Source organism: Phoca vitulina, unplaced genomic scaffold (genome assembly GCF_004348235.1).
Source record: "Phoca vitulina isolate PV1807 unplaced genomic scaffold, GSC_HSeal_1.0 scaffold25, whole genome shotgun sequence".
Classification (NCBI taxonomy): Eukaryota; Metazoa; Chordata; class Mammalia; order Carnivora; family Phocidae; genus Phoca; species Phoca vitulina.
Window position 1 is genome coordinate 33363962 of NW_022589728.1, and position 25474 is coordinate 33389435.

At 39.3% G+C, this 25474-nt stretch overlaps 1 protein-coding gene across 3 annotated transcripts; it reads left to right on the forward strand.

Annotated features, from left to right (window-relative positions):
* Nucleotides 1–1155: 1155 nt before the first annotated feature.
* On the forward strand, nucleotides 1156–25378 carry E2F5 (E2F transcription factor 5). Of its 3 annotated transcripts, none has more exons than XM_032421776.1 (8): nucleotides 1156–1392; nucleotides 16430–16539; nucleotides 17717–17878; nucleotides 19382–19425; nucleotides 20891–20955; nucleotides 21491–21758; nucleotides 23637–23684; nucleotides 24864–25378. In XM_032421776.1, exons 1-8 carry the CDS (start codon nucleotides 1159–1161, stop codon nucleotides 24971–24973), a joined length of 1041 nt encoding a protein of 346 aa, XP_032277667.1. In that variant the 5' UTR covers nucleotides 1156–1158; the 3' UTR covers nucleotides 24974–25378. The 3 variants fall into 3 exon arrangements, with proteins under 3 accessions (XP_032277667.1, XP_032277668.1, XP_032277669.1); XM_032421777.1 differs by having other exon boundaries at nucleotides 23640–23684; XM_032421778.1 differs by having other exon boundaries at nucleotides 21641–21758.
* The last annotated feature ends 96 nt before the right edge of the window (nucleotides 25379–25474 follow it).

The following is a 25474-nucleotide window of genomic DNA, read 5'->3' on the forward strand; positions in this document are numbered from 1 at the left end:
GGCTCCCTGCTCGGGGAAGCCTGCTTCTCCCTCTCCAACTCCCCCTGTTTGTGTTCCCTCTCTCTCTGAGTCTCTACCTGTCAAATAAATAAATAAAATCTTTAAAAAAATAAAAATAAATAAAATTTAGACCTGATTCTCAGAAATTTGTGATCGAGACAAAAGACTTTTTTTTTTTTTACTCAGATCTGTGTGCCATCTCATTTATCAAAAATGGCTTGGGTTATCACTGAAGCACAAAAACCTATGACTGCCTAATATTCTAAATAATACAGTATAATCTGATTTCAATAAGGCATTAAGAACACCTCTAAATGCAGGAGATCTGGGGTCTAGCCGTGAGTCCAGCAATTCGCAACCTCTCCCACTACACTTCAGTTTCTCTACCTACAAAGTTAAGGCGTTGGGAGTGACTGCTGATGAGGACAAAACCCTAAACTCCAGGATTTTGCTTCTCTTGCATTCCAAACTTAAAAAGATGATCTATGGAATAAAACCCTGCACTTGGTCCCGGTCACTGAAATGTTTGCAAAAGATTCTAAAGCTCAAAAAGAGCGCTCAGCAGATAATACCCAATGACGATAAGCGACCCAAATCTGATCTCCTGCGGCTCTACAAACGGAGCTCAGAAACTAAGGGCCACTGGGCAGAGTGATTTTCTGCCCCAGAGATGTCCTTGCTTTCTCCCGCTGTCGCTGCGGGAGGTCGTCGTTCCTCCAGGCAGCTCACGAACAGCGGGGAGGCGAGTGTGAAACACACTCACCGACGCTTCCCCTCCTCCCCGCTCGCTCCTCCTTCCCACAGAAAAATGCGTTTCCAGGCAACGGCGAGCCGCGGCGTCACTTCCTGCCATTTAAACTCGGGTCCCCACCCCTCGCTGCCCCTTCTCTTCGCTTCCACTCCCCCTCCCCTCGGTCGTGGGCTTCATTCACGCTTCTCAGGGCTTGGGGAGGGGGCGGAGGCCGGCGCGCCTAGCCGCCCCGAGTCCCGTGGGCGCCGCGCGCGCACCTGTTGTTGCGGGGGCCCGCGACCCTTGGCTCTGCTCTCGGCCTGCGGCGGCTGGAGCGGCCGCTGCAGAGCCGGCCCGGCAGGTGGCGGCGGGCGGGGGCAGACGAGCGGCCGGGCGCGGGGGCCGCAGCACAGCGGCGTGGGGACGCGATGGCGGCGGCGGAGCCCGCGAGTTCGGGCCAGCAGGCGCCACAGGGCCAGGGCCAGGGCCAGCGGCCTCAGCCGCAGCCTTCCCAGGCGCAGCCTCCGCAGCAGCCACCGCCGCCTCAGCTCGGGGGCGGCGGGGGCGGTAGCAGCAGGCACGAGAAGAGCCTGGGGCTGCTCACCACCAAGTTCGTGTCGCTGCTGCAGGAGGCCAAGGACGGCGTCCTGGATCTCAAAGCGGTGAGCGCGGGAGGCGGGGATGGGGGCGGACTTCGTTGCCCGCGGCCTCCGAAGAAGCCCACCCCCTTGAAGAGTGGGTCGGGCGGCGTGGTGTGGACGCGCCCCGCGGGGACCGGGCGACCCCAAAGCTAGGGCCATGTGGCTGGTGCCCAGGCCCAGGACTCCGGGATGGGGGAGGGACGAGGGACCAGAATGGTCCCGACCGGCCGCACAACCAATAGGGCCCGGCGCCGCGCTGGGCTCTCGACAAAGAGCCTAGGACCTGGAGCGCGCCCGCGTGGCTTCTGGCGCAGGAACCCGAGGGCGACCGAGGGTCCTTGCTGCTCCGCGTCCACCTGTGGCAGAGGCGCAGGGGGTACCCGGGCACTTTGCCTGGAGACACCTGGGGATCGATTTTGCTGTTGGGAATTGATGGTTTTAATAGGCTATTCTAGAGGAGACCGTGTTCCCGTTGTTCGAAACAAAACAAAAAACCCGATTTTGCCACCTCTTCCGGATGAAAGAGGAGAAAAGCGAACTTTCCACACTCATTCCCCGTTGAAATAATAATAGTAATAATAATAATAATAAAAAAAAACTGCTTCCCTGCACAATTCTTTTCATCGTCCTGATGATTGGGAGGGGCATATTTGATTTTTGATTTAATTTGGTATCTGATACAGATTTCTAAAAGTGAGCTTTGCCGTCACACAGAAAGGGGATGTTTTAGAACTTTGACTCAAGGTGGTGGAAGCGCTTGGTAAACTCCTGTTTCATGAGAACGTGTGCTTCGTCTTTTACTACAGTTTTTCAAACAACAATATGCATCAAAAGCTGTTCGGTTAAACAGAATGACTTAACCGTTCCAGGCAGGATTTGGAAGGATTCCACAATGCCGAGGAACAGGAGAATGTGATTACTTGAATTAAAATTCAACCAGTGCACCAAGTTTAAGTAGGAACCAAAGCTTTAAAAACAAATAAAAATTACTAACGAGTCATTAATCACCGCAGACCCCCTCCTAGGCATTTCCCCGATATCCGAAATCTGATTTTATACTGTTGATTGGTCCCAGCACCCAGGGGAGTGCCAGTGGGACCACCTTACTTGGCTTTGAAAGTGTGACCTAGATCATTAAGGTTGTGCCTAGAGCAAAGGAAACGGCGTCTGTAGTATTCCCTGAAAGTAGAGAAGAGGACTCCGGGGGACTTGAAGGTTTCTACTAGAGGCCCTCCTCTGAGTGTAGCCCAGGGGGTGACGTTTGTCTTTTAATGCCCTTTCCTTACCCTGCGCACAGTAGGTGTTCATTAAGTGATTGTTGAATTATCTGAATTCAAATAAGACATGATGTGTGCATTTTGCATCGTTTCTACTGTCTATCTTTTTATTCCTGGAATTTCCCCCCAGCTCTGGAAATTCCTTGTTCTTTCTACAGCCTTTCCTCCCTTGCTTCCTCCCTGAAAGTGCTTTATAGTGTATATATAGTATTTAGATTGTCAAGAACTAAAAATGGATTCCGTTTAAAGAATTTCAAAGGAAGTCATGAAGTCATCAGAGAAAGCCAGAGATGTTACAAAACATGGCTTGCAAACTGCTATTCAAAATCTAGACATTGAGTTGTATCCTGAATTTACTGTGTAAATGTACTGTGGTTTCAGTTAAAGGGAATCAGGGAAGTTTGGGGTTTTCCAGATAGAGCTGAACTCAGGGTTTAACTTTGAGGGCTTCTTTCTCAACTCAGCTGGGAATATGATGGAACTTTGCCTTACTTGCCTTTAAATTCTTTGGCTTCCTCTTGTTTCATCTAAAGCCATATAAGTGTTCTCCAGAAGTCACAGAGAAAGTAAGTAGGAAGTGGAATTTAATTTATTGTAACAGCATTGTTTCATTCATCCTGGAACTTTCCTAAAAGTTTCCAAGATTTCTGCAGTAACATTATGTCTCTTTGTATTAATGATTTTTTTACTCCTAAAGACCACTTTGAGTATCATTTTTTTCACATATACATGAAAAATATACATATTTATTTACATATATTTTTCATTTATTTACATATATGTGTAAAATCTTATTCATATAAAAATCTTACAGTGAAATCTTTCCAGTGTTTCTTATTGTGAACCATGACATCTACTACTGAAAAATAAGAACAGGATGCTATATCTTGGTGATGCATTTCTTCTTCATAATATACCTGAGGATGTAGCTTAATAAAGCAAATAAATTCTAATAAAGCTGTTTGAGTATACTTTAACAATTAGAGATTAGAAACACCTTGAAGGTGGTTTGTGAAACTTATATATCTCTCTCCCACTCCCACACCTATACTATATGGTCTTATTTACACAAGTGGGGTGCAGTACTTATCTTTTTATTCCAGTGAGATGACACATTATCCCTTGCTCCTCTCAAGCAAGCTATCTGGCTTGCCAATATATGCTGCTAATAACTAGCATTTATTGAGAGTTTGTTCCAGACTTTTTATATATATTAACTAATTTTATCGTCTTAACAACTTGGAAATTTGGGCCTAACATCCCTATTTCACAGATGAGAAAATTGATATGTTAAGTAACTTGCCCAGTGTCACACAGTAGAAAGTGATAGAGTAAGATTTGAAAGTAGACCATTTTTCTATTGTTTATGCTATACTGTCTTTTAGTATTCCTTAAAAAAACCACAAACTTCTCTCATTTAAGTTTTTCAACTATGTAAGAACATAGAATGTTTCTTCTATAGAAAAACACATGATTATTTTTATCCCTCTGCCCATGACAGAAGAAAGAGGTATTGAGCGCCTACTTTATTTTTTTTAAGATTTTACTTATTTATTTTTGAGAGAGAGAGAGAAAGAGAGAGCATGCACACGCACACAGCAGGGGAAGGGGCAGAGGGAGAGAATCTCAAGCAGACTCCATGCTAAGCATGCAGCCCGACTTGGGGTTTTGATCTCACAACCCTGAGATCATGACCTGAGCTGAAATCAAGAGTCAGAAGCCCAACGTACTGAGCCACCCAGGTGCCCTGAGCTCCTCCTTTAAAAATGAGGGTATTGATGGTGAATTCCACATTATTTCACAAATTAAACTAGGGTTCTACTCTTCCAGAAGTAAGAATTTAAAGCGCTGTTAAGATAGTCATGACTACCTATATATTGTTTTGGAAATTCCTATTAAATATAATTTCTAACTGAGTTTCTATATTTTATTTGTCATTTTGGTGCCACCTTGAATTTTAAAGCATGATTAAGATTGTATTAAAATTGTTTATGTTACTAATTGCCTGCATAATACCTAGGTTAAAATGATAAAGTATTTATGATGTTCCTTATCTCACAGGTCCCTGACTCATACCAATTTATGATTAGCTAATTAATATATGCCCTGGAAGAAATAAATAATTAATCTAAGGCCTTAGTTTGTGACATAAAGCAAAGATTTGGTGTCACAGGATAAAGATAGGATTAGCCTAAGGAAAGATATATGAGTAGGACAGCCAGAACTTTGGGGCATACTTAACAATTCTCAGGACAGTTTCACTTTTTTGAGTGTATACCCCAAAGATTTAGAAACAGTGTCTTTTTTTTTTTTTTTTTAAAGATTTTATTTATTTGAGAGAGAGAGAATGAGAGAGAGCGAGTACATGAGAGGGGGGAGGGTCAGAGGGAGAAGCAGACTCCCTGCCGAGCAGGGAGCCCGATGCGGGACTCGATCCAGGGACTCCAGGATCATGACCTGAGCCGAAGGCAGTCGCTTAACCAACTGAGCCACCCAGGCGCCCAGAAACAGTGTCTTAAATAGATAATTGTATACCCCATATTCATAGCATTATTCACAGTAGCCAAAAGATAGAAGCAATACAAGTGTCTATCAACAGATGAATAAATAAACAAAATGTGATATGTACATACAATGGAAGATTATTCAGCCTCAAAAAGGAAGGAAATTCTCACACATGCTACAACATGGATGAACCCTGAAGACATTATGCTAGTTACAAAAAGATAAATACTATATGATTCCACTTATATGAAGTAACTAAGAGTAGTTACGTTCATAGAGACAAAATAGAAGAGTGATTCCAGGGGCTGGGGGAAGGGAAGAATGGGAAGTTGTTTAATGGTTCAGCATGTTATGGGCTGAACTGTGTCCTCTCAAAATCCATATGTTGAAGCCCTAATCCTCCGTACCTCAGAATGTGACTATATTTGGAGATAGTGCCTTTAAAGAGATGATGAAGTTAAAATGAAGTCATCGGGATAGGCACTAACCCATTCAGACTGGTGTCCTTAGAAGAAGGGAAACTTGGACACACAGGCGCCAGGATTCATTCCCCCGGAGAAAAGCCCATGTGAGGACACAACGAAAGGGTGACCATCTGCCAGCCAAGGGGAGAGGCTTCTCAAGAAACCAAACTGGCCAACACCTTGATCTTGGACTTCTAGCCTCCAAAACTGTAAGAAAATAAATTTCTGTTGTTTAAGCCACCCAGTCTGTGGTCTTTTGTTATGGCAGCCCCAGCAAAGTCATACTATGGATTTAGAATTTGCCAGAGGATAAGAGTTGTGGAGATGGGTTGCACGTCAGTGTGAATGTACTTAAAACTACCAAATTGTACACTTAAAAATGGTTAAGATGGTAAATTTTATGTCATGTGTATTTTACCAAAATTAAAGAAACATAAAGCAACAACATGAGATACTACGACATAGCTATTGGAATTGCAAAATAACACAAAACACTAGCAATACTGAATGCTGGCAAGAATGTGGAGCAACAGGAACTCTCATACGTTACTTGTGGGAATGTAGAATGGTACAGCCACCTTGGAAGACTGGCAGTTTTTAGAAAACTGAACATATTCTTACCATATGATTCAGCAATCACACTACTTGGTATTTACCCAAATGAGTTGGAAACTTATGTCTACCTGCACATGAATGTGTATAGCAGCTTTATTTGTAATTGCCAAAACTTGGAAGCAACCAAGATGTCTTTTGGTAGGTGAATGGATAAATAAACTGGCACATTCAGACAATGGAATACTATTCAGTGCTTTAAAAAAAAAAAAAAGCTATCAAGCCATGAAAAGACGTGGAAGAACTTTAAATGTGTATTACTAAGTGAGAGAAGCTGATGTGAAAAGGCTACCTACTGTATAATTCTGAGTATATAACATCCTGGAAAAGGCAAAACTACGGCGATAGTAAAAGATCAGTGGTTCAGAAGTGAGAGGGCAGAGCACAGAGAATTTTTAGTGAAACTATTGTGTATGACACTGTAATGGTGGACACATGTCATTACACATTTGTCAACACCCGTATATGGTACAACACCAAGAATGCACCCTAATATAAACTATGGACTTAGAGTGGTAATGACATGTCAGTGTGGGTCCGTCAGTTTTAACCAGTGTGCCACTCCAGTGAGGGATACTGATAGTGGGGGCGGCTACGCACATGTGGTGGCAGGGTATATGGGAACTCCACTTCCTGCTCGGGTTTGCTTTGAACCTAAAACTGCTCTAAAAAATAAAATTATTAAATATGCACATAGAAAGCTGACCTGGACACATCTATTCCGGCGTCTAATTGTTAAACATCAATACCAGGTGCTTGGCTAAATGGAAAAAAATTCTCAGGAGACTAAAGCTCTACAACACTAATAAAAATTATTATTAATAGCTGGTACTAAATGATTGGCGCTATGCCCAATGCTTTACTTGTATGAACTCACTTAATCCTTAAAAGTATAAAAGAGAGATTGTCTCCATTTTGCTGATAGGAAAGTGACGTGTAAGGAGGTTGACGGTCAATATCCACAGTAGTTCAAGCCCCATATTGGGCATGGTGCTTCCTTAAAAAACAAACAAACAGACAAACAAAAAACAGAAAAGCTTTTGGGGTGCCTGGCTAGCTCTTTCAGTGGAGCATGTGACTCTTGATCTCAGGGTTGTGAGTTCCAGCCCCACATCCAGTGTAGAGTTTACTTTAAAAAAATATCCACGGGGCGCCTGGGTGGCTCAGATGGTTGGGCGTCTGCCTTCGGCTCGGGTCATGATCCCAGAGTCCTGGGATCCAGCCCCGCATCGGGCTCCCTGCTCAAGTGGGGAGCCTGCTTCTCCCTCTCCCTCTGCCATTCTCTCCACTTGTGCTCTCTGGCTCTATCTCTCTGTCAAATAAATAAATAAAACCTTTAAAAAAAAAAAAATATCCACAGTGAGTGACACGTAAGTTTAGGTAGCCTGCTGCCAGAAGTGATGCCCTGAGCCACCATGCTAAGCATATACATATGTTATTAAGTTTAAAGGTAACTATTAATAGACCAGAAACACACTTTGAACTGCTATCTCATTTTAAGGGGGGAAAATAACAGCTTAAGTCCATGAAAAAGAACAAAAGGTAACATCATGAAAGCATAACACAAAATACATCAAATGAGTGATAATTGAAACCTGTTTCTATATTACACATGAATGTATTCAATTCCTTTCTCTTTTTAATAAAGTTGTTTTTTTTTTTTTTTTTTTGAGAGAAAGAGAGAGTGCTAGTGAGTGGAGGGGGAGGGGCAGAGAGAGAGAGGGAGAGAGAATCCCAAGCGGGCTCCATGCCCAGCACGGAGGCCGACATGGGGCTTGATGTCAAGACCCTGAGACCATGACCTGAAATCAGAGTCGGACACTTAACTGACTGATCTACCCTTTAATGAAGTGGTTTAGATGAAAAAGAATTCAGGTGTCTATTTACAAGAAACTCGCCAACTTTAAAAGTCTCAAAAAGTTTGTTACACCAGGCAAAAAGAAAGAGAAAATAAATTAGGAATGAGAGTAATAATTTTCAGATAGTCTACTTCAATGGTATAAACGTGTTTTTGAGAATAATATCACAATCCAAGGATGAATTATAAAAGTCAAGCACTTGTTAGCTGACTAAAGGAATGAAATGTTTGAATAGGGTTGCCTGTTGATATGGATCATACATATATTTGGGTGTCTGAATTGTATTAGCTGTTTCTTTAATAAGAATATTTTTTATAAATACATTTTTTTCTAGATTTTGCCAGTTAAAACTGAATTGTCCCTAATTATTCTCTCTTTATACATTAAACCTAATACGTTTGTGGAAGGGAGGATTTCTTTCTGATTCATTTTTTAAACTTAAAGTATAATTATTGGAGTAACATACAAATAGTAGAAAGCTCGGAAATAGATTAAAATAAAAATTACCCAGTATGCCATCACCCAAAGAGAACCACTGTCTTCAGTTTTCAATATTTCTTCAATTTGTTACACCTTTTTATAGCTGAGATCAAACTTTTATCTTTCTAAATTATAAACATAATTTGTGATGGCCTCACAAGTTACATCCATCACATTAATCAGAATTAACCTTTCTTACAGACAGGCATATAAGGTGTTTCTAGGCTTTTTCCCATCTCGTTCAACAAATAGGAGTTAACCATTGTGTACCTCAGTCCCTTCCTTTAGTAGATTGCAGCTTACAGTTGTAGGGGAAAGTCAGGGAAATGGGCAGTTGCACACTTCTTAACGCTGTAAGGTGGGTTTGGAAGCACCTACTGAATATTATTTCTTGTATTTTTTGGAGATGATAGCCTCAAGCTATCTTTTTTTTTTTTAAGATTTTATTTATTTGAGAAAGTGCATGTGCGCAAGCATAAGTGTGGGGAGGGGTGGGGGCAGAGGGAGAGGGAGAAGCAGGCTCCCTGCTGAGCGGGAAGCCCTACATGGGGCTCCGTCCCAGGACTCTGGGATCAAGACCCCACCCAAAGGCAGACGCTTAACCGACTGAGCCACGCAGGCGCCCCGCCTCAAGGCTTTTCTACGTTGGACTGCTGTCTTGTCGAGAGGCCTGAGCTGTGTCTGCTTTGTGAGTTGTTGTCCTTTCTATAGTTTCTTGTGCTTGATTGCTCCGAGGTGCCTCCCTACTGTCCCAGATGGTACTTCCAGTTCTCCCGTGGACCTTGAAATTAAATAGCCCAACTGTTAGGAATCATATAAAAGGAGTAACGTAGGATCCAAATGGGGTGAATGTTTTGAGTAGTGAAATACACCTTTTTATATCTATTTTTGCTCTTTAGAAGCCTTTTTGTTCTACTTCATTGAGCTTGACTGCCTTCCAAAGTGTTAAATAGTGACTTAGTGAGATAGGTACGGTGTTCTCTTTTGTTCCATGCTACACCTTCCAAGAGCAAACTTTTCTCATTACTTTAGGGGAGAAATTGGATCAATAATTGAAATTGGATCATTTGGATCAATAACACAACTGCAATGCCTACCATGTGCCAGGCACTCTTCTAAGTGTTTCAGATATACTCATTTAATCCTCAAATAACAGCATCTTAACAGTCATACAGATCAGGAAATTGAGGCACAGAGAGGCTAAGTAACTTGCCCAGGGTCATAAAGTTAGTATGTCAGGCCTATCCCAGAGCCTCTCACGTCTGTGCCTGCCACCAGCACAAACCCAAGTGGTAGAATAGCAGATGCACACTGAATTTTGCTCTTGTTTTAAAAAGTTAGTACTTACGAGGAGAGAATTTCCAAAGCAGTTGAAGACTTGGACAGGCAATCTAGAGTTTGCAATTTATAGATTTCAGAGTTTCAGCAGGCTTTACCTACTTAAACAGATACTTTATCAAATATCTTCTTTTTTCTTTTGAGTAATCTTTGGTGACTTGAGTAAAACAATAAAACACGTTTCTTTATAAAAGCTTATGCAGGGTTTATTAAAAGGCTCAAGCTTCTAGTTATAAAATAAATAAGACGGGAATACGAAGTATAACTATGGAATATAGTTAATAATATGTAACAACTTTGGTGACAGTAGCTAGGTTTAACATGGTGATCACAACATATAAATGTTGAATCACTAAGTTGTACACGTGAAACTAATAAGTTATTGTATGTCAACTATACTGCAATAAGAACCAATTAAAAATAAAAATTAAAACAAATTTAAAGCTTATGCATTTCAAAAATATTGGTACATATATATCAATATCATGTTTAGGAATGACTGTTTGGGGTACCAAAAGCATTGGAGATTTTTTAGGAGGAATTTCTTTGGGGCAGGATGCTGAGTTGGAATTAAAATACTGTGTGCTTAGTGCTGCTTCTTCAGGGAGGCCTTTGTATCCACAAAGTTAGTTCTTTATTTTTAGTATTTAATTTCCTTATTGATTCAATGTCCCCTGCAGACCCATTGAAAGCACATGGCAGCCTCTTCCAGCAGCTTTCCTTTTTGCCTCCACCTTAAGTAATCTCTCTTTTTTTCAACCTCTTATAATACTTTATCTCTACAATATGGGACTGTTTCCATTTTTATACCTCATTCTCTAACACAAGGTGTTACCCACAACCTTAGATATGTATACAGTTCTTTTGTTACAAGTACCAATGGTACTTAAATTGCTTATTCAGTGCAATTTTTTTTTAGTTTGGGAATTTTGACGGCACACCGCATTTATTTAAAATCTTCAAATTATAGAGCCCGTTTGAAAATGTTTTGCCACAAACTTATTTCATGAATATATAATTAATGTCAAATTCCATTTGATTATCCATTAGCTTTATGAGTCTGTACCCAAAAAATGAGGAGAATGGTGTGAGCATTAAATTAGGTAATATTCTTTGGAAGATCCTATTACACAGTTATCCTGTTACTGGCTTATAAATGGTTCTTAGCTGTGATTTGAAATCAGACATTCTGGAAGTTAATTATCTTTATCAGTATTTGAAATTAGCTAATAATCAGTTCAAACCTTATCATAAGATAGATAACAGAAAATACCACATGACACAGTCGAAAATGAGTTCACTTGGTTTTAAAAATGTTTTTTAATATTTTATGGGCACTCTGGGGGCATCACTTGGGTTCTTTTCACCTTATTGTCAGCATCCTATCTGTATGTGTGCGCATATATATATATAACTAACTGACTTTATATAGTGTTTCCCTGGCACATTTTTTACTTTTAGATTCTGGCCCCACTGACTGTGGTATTAGTTTCCGAAGCATAGTAGCTGAAGCATTGACTACACACGTATTGACAGTTACGGTCCTGGAAGAGAGTAAAGTACCTGCTCTGCAGATGGAGAACCTGAAAGACGGGATGTTTCCCATAGTTATTGTGTGTATGTTAGCGCATTTGAATGCAACATCATGCTCCATCAGAAGAACATTGTTGAACAAATGAGCTGCAGCTAATCTTAACTCAAATAAACCTACAACATAATCTCTCTCCCTCCCCCAGAGTTGACACTGGGTCTTAGTGGACTCATTTGTTAAAGTGAAGGGGTGGGGCCAGGAAATTCTTAAAGCCCTTTTTAGCACTAACATGTGATCTCTCTCAGTTCTCCTGATTTATCTTACCCACCTCTAAAAAGCATCACAAGCTTTAATTTTGTTCCACATATAGATACCACTTTGTTTGCAATTGGTGACATAGTTTTAGAAAAGGAGTTACTATTTGGAGGGGAGATGTATTTCTTTCAGAGGGTTGTTTATTTTCCCCCAAAACTGAGTTGGTTTGTACAAATAGATGCTTCCTTTGTGTTTTATAGGTCAAATCTATAATAGCAAATGTAACCTTTTAAAGTAAATTTGATGCATGCACGTGTGCGCTTATTCAATAGCCATGTGGCAACATGGGATGAGGATGTACCCATTTGCTCTCTGCCTGCCCCTTGCCAGTACCCAGGCTGTTCTCCAGGGCTGGAGGAAAGTGCACACTGATGCTCATGGGTCTCAGTTTAAATTCACAATGACTAACTTCAAGAGGACTAATATTGCGTCCAGCATTCCTTCTACAGTATTTACTCCTACTCTCTTAGATGAATATTTCATCTTTCTTCTAAACCATTAACCATCCCCTCCCCTCTTCACTCCCCCCCCAACCAACCTCCACTTACGAAAAATAGAAAGCAACCAGAAGGAAATGTCTAAACTCTCCCCCTACCTGGTCTATTATCCTACCTACATCTGCACCAGAAACTCGGCTGGAATGCAGTTATTAATATGCCTTGTTATTATTATCTAAGGCTAATCCTCAGCTCATCTGATTCACATTCTTTCTTGCCTACCTGTAGCGGTCCTTTCTCTCTCCTGCATGGTTAATTATCCCTCTGCCTCCATTATTGGACGATTCTTATCAGCATAATTTATGTGTTGAATTAGCTCCCATCTTTAAAAGAAGAGAGAAAGGAAGGGGGAAAAAAAAACTTCCTGGAGGGACCCCATAACCCCCTACAGCTACTGCCCCATATTTCTGTTCCTCTCTGCAGCAGAATTCTTCAAAAGAGTTGTCTGCTGTAGCTTTCCTTCCACTCTTTGTTGGACTCTCTCCATTAAGGCTTTGATTCCATTACTCAGTCAAGACAGCTCTGACCAAGGTCACCAGTGACTTGCCAAAGTCAAATCCATGATCAGGTCTACTGCTCATCTGACTCACCCTGACAGCGGTACTTGACCTGGTCACTCTTTCTTACACTCTTCCCTTGGCTTCAAGATGCCACTCTTTCTATTTCTCTTACTTCAGTGTCAAGTTGCTCCTCACTTCCCAGATCTTAAACACTGAGTACCCTGGGGTCAGCCTTTAGACATCTTCTCTTTCTAATTTTACCTCCTTAGGTGAATCCATTGGGTTCCATCCCGTGACCTAAAATGTCTATTTACTAACAACTACTGAAATGGTATCTCTAGCTTGGACTTCTCTGCTAACCCACACACTCATGTCCAGTGGTCTTCTGAACTTCTCCCCTTGGAGGTCAAATTATCCAAAGCCAAGTTCCTGATTTCTAGTGCCTCAAACCTGTTCTTCTGCAGTCTTCCTCATCTCCAGTTGCTCATGTCAAAAACTGTGGCGTTACCCTTGACTCTGCTGTCTGGATCTACTGCTTGCTATACCTTCAAAATATATCCCGAATCTCACCATTTCTCACAACATCCTCAGTTACCTGTTCATTCAAGCCACTAACCATCTCTCGAATGGATTATTGCCATTGCTTTTGCAGTAGCCTTTTTTTTTCTACCCAGAACACCCAGAGAGAACATTTTAAAGCAGGGCATTAAGTGACCACGTGCTTAAAGCCTTCCAGTGGCTTTCCATTTCACGGGGAGTAAGAGCTGAAGTCTTGACAATGGCCTGCAAGACCCCAGTGATCTGGCCCCTTGCTATCCGGGTGTTCCCATCTTTACCTCTGTCTCTCACCACCCGCCCCCCGCCTTGTCTCCCTCCTTTCCTCCCCACCCCTTTCTCTCGCCGTTCTCCCTCTCACTCACTGTTCAGGCCATACTGGCTTGCCCGTCTTTCCTTGAAGAGTAAGCATATTTCCACTTCAGAGCATTTGCACTTGCTGCTTCCTGTCAGATATTCTTCAGGGTCACTTTCTCCATTCAATTCAAATGCCACCTTATTCGGGGAGCTTTAAAATGCTGTAAATATAGCCCCTACATGCATTCTTCCTAACAATTATTTGCATATTATTAACTCCTTCCCCCTCTTTGAGGGCAGGGACTTTGTTCCGTTACTACTCTATCCATAAGACACAGAACAAGCCTGGCACATCATAGTGGCTAAATGAATGATGATGATGGTGATTCATTGTATGATTCTATTGAATATGATGTCTTGAATTACTTCATGAAACTTTAAGAATTCACACAACTTTCCGAAACACTGCATAAAATGTGATAGGTCCGTATACACACAAACTCTAAATCTCATCCACGATCCGCGTAGCAGACAGTTGTGCTAAGATTATCTAGTTTAATCCCCACAATTCAGATATGTTATTATTGCATTTTACAAAAAAGGAAATGAGGCTTCATGAGTCTGAGACAAGCTGAAGATAGGAAGTGGCGGCGCTGTGACTGGATCCCTGTGTGCCGAACTCCAGAACCTACGGTCCAAAGAATGACGGGGCTGCTGAAATAAAAACCTCCTGGAGATCCTTTTTAAGTGATAATGTTCTGTACACGCTGGTCATTTATGTGTTTATATACTTAAATAGAAAAGTATTTAAGAAATAATGTTTAGTTTTGGAAATAAAGGCCTAAAATTTGTCATGTTAAAACAGTAATGAATTGGGCGCCTGGGTGGCTCAGTCGTTAAGCGTCTGCCTTTGGCTCAGGTCATGATCCCAGGGTCCTGGGATCGAGTCCCACATCGGGCTCCCTGCTCGGCAGGAAGCCTGCTTCTCCCTCTCCCACTCCCCCTGCTTGTGTTCCTGCTCTCGCTATCTCTCTCTCTGTCAAATAAATAAATAAAATCTTTAAAAAAAAAAAAAACAGTAATGAATTATAAACTAGATTATAAACTTTAAAAAATTTTGATCTAAAAGTGAGCTCTGATGGCTCTTCGCCTGATGACCTTGGATAGGTCTTGCAGTCTGGTTCATACAAACATGTCCTAATACCCTAACCGGTGAGCTGTTGCTATGGTCGTGAAGGCTTTTGTGTGTGAGTACATAGATACGGATACCGTAGAGCTGGCTTGAAGGGCTCTGGGTTACTTCTCAAGAAGACCTCTTCCGAGGGAAGTGAGAGATGAATCCTCAACTTCAGATTTTTACAGTTAACTTTGCAGATTATTGCTCTTTAGAAAAACAGCCTCAAACTCAAGCAACTTTATGAATGTTGATAAAACAGGAAGGAAATTGCTAAGTACAAGGGAAAAGGAGATCAAGGAAACCATGCCTAGCCCTACTTTTAATTTTCTGGTTCTCTAGAAGAGATGGAACCAAATAGTCAGAGTTGGGGACTCAGAACCTCGGTTTCTTGTTCTTCATTCTTTCTGCCACATCTTATTTATTCTCCTGGTCCACTGATTGAAGCATGAATCCCCTTCCTGAAGGCCTGAATGATTAATTAATTGGACAGTGGTAACTTGGTATTTTGGTAGCACGATAAATGGATTGATAGAATCAACATTAAATGCCTGTGAAGTTAGTCACACTTGCTCCTGTAAAAAGAAGGTCCAGATTGCAAATAATATGCTGTCCCGGATTGTGTGTGTGTGTGTCCTATGCTTTTAAAGAATCAAGAAAGTAGTGATGCCTTGGGAGAGCTGGTAACCAATTATATGAAACTAAATTCTGTTCATTAATTTGGATAATGTGCTGAATTTTGTAAGGACATAAATGTGTTGTTTCTTTACCATAACTCTTATCACATGACTCCACATTCAAGATAGGTTATTGTCTAATTCACCCCGAAAAAGAGCTGTAGGATAACTTCTTTTTTAAGGTCTGTCTATTCCATTGGGGAACAAAGCTCATAAATATGAATGGGAACCAATTAGAGAAACAGTATAGCATTCCTGCATTTATTCGTAACATGGTAGCATGAAGTATTTTTGTTGACCTTACTTTTGTTGAGTCAAACTACCAAGCTTTTGTATTATATTTGCTGGTACCACAACTTTGTGCTATAGATTTTGATTTCTTGTTGATTTTATACTTTGTGTTGGGATGGCATGATTCACTCCTCCATTTTCACTGTGAGTTTAAAACGTGTAGATAGTATATTTCGGTACTACAAGTGTTTGTATAATTTAGAAATCCCCCAAGTCTCTAGACTTAATTATTAACAGGTTGCTGAGATATAATTTTTCAAAGTTTCAAAAAACAATTAAGGCTGTTTTTAGACAAGACTGTTTATGAAAAGAGAAATGAAATAGGAAGTGACATGGGTAGACAATTAGTACTCCTCCTCAGGATTAGTCCATAAGGTGACGTGAAGTATTCTTATTGTGTTCTTTTATTTCTGTGGGCTTTGTGTCATGACCCTTCATATATTTTTTTCCCCACTCTAACATCTGCTGGCTTTTAAATGGAATAATTTCTTTGGTATTTGCAATGTTTGAGAGATGCTTTGAACATACCCACCTATTGTTCCCAAGCAACTGACCAGGTCAAATTTGGGATTGGGCTGTCATGCTGTGAACTTAATAATCAACCCTTTTTGGCTTTAAAATATGAACTGTCCTTTATTTCATTGTTCTTTGCCTCCCCCCTCCCCCCCTCCCCTTTTTGAAAACAGGCTGCAGATACTTTGGCTGTGAGACAAAAAAGAAGAATTTATGATATCACCAATGTCTTGGAGGGAATTGACCTGATTGAAAAAAAGTCAAAAAATAGCATACAGTGGAAGTAAGTTACAAACTAGTACCCTACTCTAAAACCTTTACTTTTCTCCCTAATGCTCTGTAAAATCTGACCTTTCTACTCTTTAGCTCTCCTGAATCCTCTCTCGGCCCTCCAGTCTCACCAGGCCCCTTGTCTCCCTGGACGCCGCTCTGGGTCTCTGTATATATGTCACCCCTGTGTTGGCGTGCTCCCTTACTCTGTCTGCCGTTTGATTTACACTCTGAAAATTCAAATCTTACTTTCTCCCTCAAGTTACTCATTTGGCACACACTGCATACTGCGTTGTATTATTAATCCCGCTCTGCCTAAGTGTTTAGCTGCCCAACTAATATAAACTCCTTAAGAACAGGAACTATGTCCTATATATAGAATATGTACCTTATATATAGTAGTTGATTGAAATGCATATTGTCGTTTGTTAACTGTTGTATGGTTGTATGTTTGAATGTAAAAAATACTTTCTGTTCTGCAAATTTGTCCCCTTTGGCCTTAGTTTTTTGTTTTGTTTTGTTTTAAAGCCAGAATCTCACCAAAATATTAAAAGGTTGTAACTTATTTTACTAGCATCTCAGCCTACGTCATGACACTTCCAGGTGTGACTGTTAGCTTTGACATCCTTTTGGTGCCAGTCACTAACTAGCCTGGCCTTGTAGATGACAAACACCATTCTAGAATATTCTGAGAACTTATTTTAGACTTTATGAAAATTTTCATTTTTTTTTTTTTAAAGATTTATTTATTTATTTATTTGACAGAGAGAGACACAGCGAGAGAGGGAACACAAGCAGGGGGAGTGGGAGAGGGAGAAGCAGGCTTCCCGCGGAGCAGGGAGCCCGATGCGGGGCTCGATCCCAGGACCCTGGGATCCTGACCTGAGCTGAAGGCAGACGCTTAATCAACTGAGCCACCCAGGCGCCCCGAAAATTTTCATTTTCTGTATGGCAAATGCATTGAGAATTTTTATAATTTGATTGTTCTTGCCAATAAATTTTCTAAGCAAATATATTCAGAGGTACGATGTTTAAATTTTCTAAGGATTGTAATGCTTGATTTTTAGAAGATTATAAGGATTTTTTGTCTTGAATAAATTACTAATTCAGTCAGTTTTTATTATTATAAAAATTAAGTGATGTTAACCTGGGCTTGATACTGGAAATATTAATTCTCATATGTTTTTAAGAGGTGTAGGTGCTGGCTGTAATACTAAAGAAGTCATAGATAGATTAAGATATCTTAAAGCTGAAATTGAAGATCTAGAACTGAAGGAAAGAGAACTTGATCAGCAGAAGTTGTGGCTACAGCAAAGCATCAAAAATGTGATGGACGACTCCATTAATAATAGATATCCTTTTAAATAAGTGACATATAGCCAGAGAATTTGTATTTATATATTTTCCAGTCTGAAGATCAGTTACTTTATTCTAGTGTTCTAAAAAGTTTTGTAAGTGAATATAACATTTTAATTTTACAATATCATTCTAACAATTTATACTAATATTTGAAAAGTTTTTACCTCTTAAACTACACAATACATCTATTAACATTATTCCTGTGTTGCATTGAGAAAAAAAAAATTCATCCACTTTCAATCTACCATTGATAGGATGCAATGTGCTAGCTAAAGTGTGCTTAGGGGGTCTCTGAATATTAGAAGTCATTGTTAAATGCATAGGTATATTTAAATAATTATGCTCAGTATTCTGAAGTGGCAAAAATTCAGTAACTCTCAAAGTTTTGAAAAATTAATTTTGGCTTGAAAATAAAATATCATGGACCTGCAATCAATCCAGGATACTTTCTGCCTAATATTAACTCAAAGATAGTACCTACTCCAGGTTGGGGACCAAGGCTTATGTATTTATCATATTATGTGGGGGAAAAATATTAGGGGTATACTTCATGTGTTTCTTAAAAGCACTATTCTCTCAAATACCAGCGATTCTCTTGATTTGTAAACTTGCCTGTACTCTTATGGAATCTCTTAATGGCATTTATCTTCTACTACCTCTCATGAATTTTTGACTAATGTATACAATTAATTTTTTATGTTGTTTTGGTAATTTGTTGAATAAGTCCATGATCTCATTTGCTATTTCTACAGATCAAAGCTCCTTAACAGTTTGATAACAATGGGGTTTTCAAGCTGTGTCTTTTTTTTTTTTTTTTTAAGATTTTATTTATTTGACAGAGACACAGCGACAGAGAGAACACAAGCAGGGGGAGTGAGAGAGGGAGAAGCAGGCTTCCCGCAGAGCAGGGAGCCCGATGCGGGTCTCGATGCGGGGCTCGAAGCGGGGCTTGATCCCAGGACCCTGGGATCATAACCTGAGCTGAAGGCAGATGCTTAACGACTGAGCCACCCAAGCACCCCTTCAAGCTGTGTCTTGTGGAGCCCCCAAATACAAAAACCATTGAACTAGTTGATCTTGGACTTTGCTGCATTGCTTTCCAAGATTCTGGCCATTTCCAGTTCCCTAAACCATGACCCAGGAAGATTCTCAATTTGGTCACTCTCCACTCCTACTGATAGCATCCTTTTCCCAACCGGTATCTTCCCCTCCAGAAGCCCTGTCTCCGTGAGCAATATGCACTGTTTTTCATCTCTCTCAAAGGTCCTCATATGTCACAGAAAATCAAAAGTGACTTCTTGGAGCAAAGGATGGGCACTCCTCTTATGGACCTTTGTCTTTGCCTTTCCAGACTAAAGACTTTTTTTTTTTATCTTACCATGTGTGGCAACACCTTCATGCATTTGGTCATTTTGTTTTGGCCTACAGATTTATTATCTTAATTTAAATGCCTAGACCTTGGTATACGTGTTGTTCCTTAACTCTTATGACAGTACATTTTCCTATGTAACTCATGAAGACATCTGTAATTGCTTTAATGGTAAGTACTGTTAGTCAGTTTGTTCTAACATTCTTCCTCTGATCGATCTATTTAGTGTAGAGTGATTCAACATTCCCCAGGCACTCACCCGAAGTCATTATTTTCAGGAACTGTGGACATTTTGTGTCTTTCTACAGTGCTCTATAGTTATAGGTTGCTTTTGTTTCTGTTCTCATGACAGTAACTGCTTTTCAGTTTTCACTTCATTGACTGCATTGGTAGGTGTAAACTGTGTGGGAGGGGCAGCTAAGTCAGAGAAAGATTAAACAGCAGTCTCAAAGTCACAGAATTGTAGTGTCAGTGACCAAATTTGAACAAAACATGGTTCTCATTGGCACTGTTTATGAAACTGTATGAAGCAGGTGTGCTGGTCACAAATGAACTCAAAGAAAGCATGAGGGCAGAGTTAGGTGAATCCATTTTATAACCAGGACAATTATTCCTAACCCTATTCCATCCCCTGCCTCCATGTTTTCTCCTTGAAAGGAAAATACAGTGTATTAGTAACTACAGTGTGAGGGGGGCTGTGTTCCCATAATTATAACACAAGTAAAATGAAATTTTGCATACATATTTATATTTAGTTATGCAGGGCTTATTAAATGGACAGTCTTATGTATTATGCACATAAAAAAAAGATCTGCCAAGCACCTTGCCAAGTGAAATCTGACTTTCCAAGACTATATTGACAATATGTGTGGACTTACTGCTTTACTCTGCCACCATATGTCCTGAGCTTGCTTGCTTTTTTTTTTTTTTTTGATTTTATTTATTTGAGAGAGAGAGCGAGAGAGTGCCAGAGCATGAGCCAGGGGAGGGTCAGAGGGGGAGGGAGAAGCAGGCTCCCCACTGAGCAGGGAGCCCCATGCAGGGATTGATCCCAGCACTCTGGGATCATGACCTGAGCCAAAGGCAGATGCTTAACTGACTGAGCCACCCAGGCGCCCCTGTCCTGAGCTTTCTAAGAAAGTTTGGGGAAAGTATTTTTAATCTTCAACTCAACAGAGTCTGCTGTAGAGTTTAGCTTTAAAATTAAGTTCACTTAAGCTCAAGTTTTCACAGTATCATATCTAATCTCTAGTATCCCTAGTCACTTAAGTAATTTAAAAATCTCAAGTAAACAATGTTACTTGAGGCTAAACGTTTCAAGAATTTCAGACTATACAAGACTGAATGAAAGCAAAATTAACTTGAGCTGAATTTGTTAATGAGAATAATAGAGCTAACACTAAGTATTTAGCCTCTTCTAAGATCTACTGTTACATGTATTACCTCAGCTAATCCTCAAAACAAGCCTATGCAGTATGTTATGTTTCCCCCATTTTGCAGAATTAGGAACCAAAGCCCAAGGTCACCTAACCTGGGATTCAAACCCAAGCATTCTGACTCCAGAGCCCATACTCTTGCCACTGCATTCCAAGATCAATATTATTTTCTAAAATTTAAAAATACTTTTTTTCACCAGGTGATACACTTTTGGCCATTCAAGCACCTTCTGGTACACAGCTGGAAGTACCTATTCCAGAAATGGTAGGATAACTTTTCTTAAAATGGATCCACTGTCTTAAGAGGGTCAAATGTTTTCTCTTTAGCTGAATAAGAGCTAATTGTGTGTAAACACTTTCAAATTACTGCTTTCAAGTTTTCTACCTGAAAGTATTGATATCTGAATTTGGATGACTTTAGTAAAATTATAGAAGTGACTGAATTATTTAACATTTTGATTACAAGTTTTATTAAATTTGTTTTGAGCTAGAAAATATCAAGGAATGAGTAATGATATGTAGTCAATAATCTTTAAAAAATCAGTTAAAATTATTATATCCCTAACTGATATAACAATCCTGAGGAAAAAGTTCAACTTAAATATCAACAATAATAGATTGCTTTAAATTGGGCCTTTTTCAAAACATTTTCTAATTGAGTCAAAGACATTTATTGACTTTGCTACATATAATTCTATGCTATATAATAGTCCCTAGTAGCTTTATCTTAATTTTTAATGTTCCAAGGTAGTTAGAAATGTTAATATTTATTCATTTGTTTATACCCAATAACTTTAAAGGGTCAGAATGGACAAAAGAAATACCAGATCAATCTAAAGAGTCATTCAGGACCCATCCACGTGCTGCTTATAAATAAAGAGTCCAATTCGTCTAAGCCTGTGGTTTTTCCTGTCCCCCCACCTGATGACCTCACACAACCCTCCTCTCAGCCCTCCACTCCAGTGACTCCACAGAAATCCAACATAGCAACTCAGAATCTGCCTGAGCAACACGTCTCCGAAAGAAGCCAAAATCTTCAACAGACACCAGCCACAGACTTATCATCAGGTGGGTCTAGAGCCTTTGTTTTAAGAAATCAGAAGGGAGAATATGAATATGAATACCATATTAAACAAGTTGGTGAGCTTTTTTGAATTTGTCAGCGTGACCAGCACTGGGATAGGTATTATGAGGAAAATTTAAAAACAGATCCTGCCTTTAATTGTATTACTACAGATTTGTTTCTTAGGTAACGTAGACATACAATCTGATTGTATATTCAGACACATACAATTGAATACAGTATAATGTGGTTAAGACTGTGTAGAATTATAAACAGTGACCAAGGAAAAGATAGTTAATGGGCCTAACTTTGCAGTTTTCCTTAGGATTCCATGTTTGGAATTAATCAAAATTTGTTCATTTTCCCCCATTTTTACTATTTACATATGTCAGGGTTTTTTTTGTTTTTTTAATCAGAGGTTTGTAAGGCACTTTTCTCTCTTAGTCACTCTAGGATAAATGATTGAAATGTGTTCTAATTACCTTTAAGAAAAGTCAAACTGGTGTACAATATAGTGATGTTTGCCTCCTTTCTTCATATTCCTTATCACTATACTTTTTATTTGCAAAGCTTAGTTTTAAAGAGCTGAAAAAAGGTCTCAACTCCAATTTTGGAAATCTTGCCTTCCTAAGTTGTTTAATCTGAAATGAAAATAACTAAAACTCTAAAAACTGGGCATCAGGAATAGGGTCCACATCTAAATTATAAAAATTTCCTTGGGCACTCAATTTTTTTCCGTGGTTACATGGCTAGGTATTTAGCAACTACTTACTGATTCAAATAAAAGGCCCATGGCAGATATTCTGTCAATGGTTGCTGAATGAATGACTTAGACTTAAGTCATGCCAGTCTAGATGTAATATTGCAGATCATTAAAAACTACATTGTATACAATCCCATGTTTATTTTTACCTTTGGCATGTGTCTCATTGGAATGTGGTGTGAGCCTTACTACTCTGGGAGTTCACAGCTTTTTGTCCTCCTATCCTCCCTCTGTAACTATTTCTATACTTTCAGGGATAGAATGGGGGTACACAGTGGAAAGTGTACTCCTTAAAAAGCTTATGATCTAATTATAATCTAATGGGGAATGTATAAAGACAGGCAAGTTTTATGTAGTTTAAGACACAATTAGTACATTGGTCTCCACAAAGCATTAAAAAATTTCTGTATATAGTTTTATATTTGGAAATAGAATAATTTGGGGTCAGATTAGAGAGAAGCTTGAATATCAGACTGAGTTGGGACTTTAGCTCATAAGCCAATGAGGATTTGTGAGCAGGGAAGTAGCATACTTAGAACTGTAAACTGGTAAGTACAGAAGTAACACAATTAGGGAAGATGCTTTTGGGAAGCAGAAGGATAAGACGCAATGGAGACTGAAGATCTGAAGTCCGCAGTTATACAACTAGGAGAGAACATTAAAGCTAAAATGGGTGATAACAGGATTGGAAAGAGAAAGATTTGAGAAATATTGTTTAGGCAAAATAAAGTAACTTTGATATGTGAGATCTGGAGATAAATTTAACAACAGGAGGAATGGAAAGTGATGTTGAAGTTTTAAGGTTGGGTGACTGGGAGAATTACGGTACCACTGACTTTGTAAAACAGAGGAGTAAGTTTTGGGAGAACGATGATGAGTCTTTTGATCTACATCTTGAGTTTGGAAGTTTAAAAGTAATGCCAAGCACAGAGTAGGTGCTCGTGAAAATCGCATCTTTCCATAAAGTTCAATTACTTTAACACTGTGTTGTTAATCAAGCTGCTGTTAGCTGTTGCATATATACTGTTTAAATATAAACTGCATTTAAATATAATTGCTTTCTACTATTAAAATATATAAACAGAAATGTAACAAAACTTTATCACATTTCTGTTTCCAGCAGGATCTATTAGTGGAGATATCATTGATGAGTTAATGTCTTCTGATGGTAAGTAGTTTAAAATTTTACTAACTACTTTATATATCAATAATGCTTTTCTAGAATTTATAAATGGCATGAGTTAAATGTGGAACCTATATTTTTTAACTGCTTAACACACTATGACGATTCATGAAAAATCTCCCACTTAACAGTAAATCATAGGCATCCTTCAGATTTTTTATTTTCCTGCATTTCGAGAAAAAAGAGCCCAAAAGGGGATACTTATTACCATCACTGAATAAATTTCTACAGTTAGCACACTGGCCCTTTCACATCTGAAGAATTTGGCCAGGAAGAGTAAAATAATATGTAGGTAATCTCAAAACCCAGTTTTGTAAATACCCCTACTAAGGCCAATTTCAAGATACCAATGTGAAGTACGTGAACTATTACTAACATTAGCCAAGTTGCCATCTGTTCTGAAATAATTTTTAAAACTCTTAAAAATACAAAAAAAAAATTGTAATTACTTTAATAGTAACTCTTTTGGCTTCACCTTTCTGTAAGTTCTTGGATTCAGTCCTGGTTCCTAACAAATATAGCCAGACCTAGGAAGTTGCAACTGTTAAATAAGCAAATGGTACAGTAACCATTTGAGATTAAACATTTCTGTAGAAACAGAACATCAGCAAATTAATTAAGTCGAGTTCCTACTTGTTTTCAAAGTAGTAACTTATTTAGCAGATCAGAGGACATTCTTTGACCAATTTTTTTAAAAAAATATTTATTTGAGAGAGAGAACGAGCATGAGTGGGGGGAGGGGCAAAGGGAGAGGGAGAAGCAGACTCCCTGGTGAACAGGGAGCCCGATGAAGGGCCTGATCCCAGGACCCTAGGATCATGACCTGGGCCGAAGGCAGATGCTTAACCGACTGAGCCACCCAGGCATCCTGACCAATATTTCTGAAGCACATATATTAGTGTGACAAGTTCAACCAATAAAAATTTTAGCCTCTTTTTCTCATGCTATACCTATGCATACCAACGCATACATTATCTTTAAATGAGAATCTTTCAAAATATACACCAGATACAAGTCAAATTAATGTATTACTTTTTCTATTATATACTGTAAAATATTCTTATATGTAATTTAATTTGGATAAATGTATTTGAGAGTATTTTGTTAAACATCATTAACTGTATGTAAAAACCGTGTTTAACACTGAATTTGTTTTGCTTGCAGTGTTTCCTCTCTTACGGCTTTCTCCTACCCCGGCAGATGACTACAACTTTAATTTAGATGATAATGAAGGAGTTTGTGATCTGTTTGATGTCCAGATACTAAATTATTAGATTCCATGGAAACTTGGGACTGTTATCTACCTCTAACTGTAACATTTTAGACTTCTTAACAACCTAAGTATTTAAAATAATGAATGTAACATCTTTTTAGTTCACTGATTCTGAAGTGTTCTCTAATACTTTCTTTTTTACTTCACAAAACTTCAACCATAAAAACAAAGGGCTCTTTTCAACCACAAAAACAAAGGCCTTTTTCAGGGGAAAATGTGATTTAATACCTACAAATTCCCTCTACCCTCAAGTAATTATATTCTGGGATTTCAGCTTTTCTTCCAGTTCTGAATCCTTCTGTTTTTTTTCCTCTTATGAGAGGAAAAGTTAAAGTAGACTTACGGCCATCTAAAACAAAACAAAGTTGGCCAGCGGCTCATCACTTGTTTGTCTTGTATTTTTTTTACTGCCACGAAACTGTCCGTATTTCTGCGTGTCCTCCAATCCAAACACACATTCACTGCCACTTATAAAGTGAAGGATGTAAAGTAGGATATATTA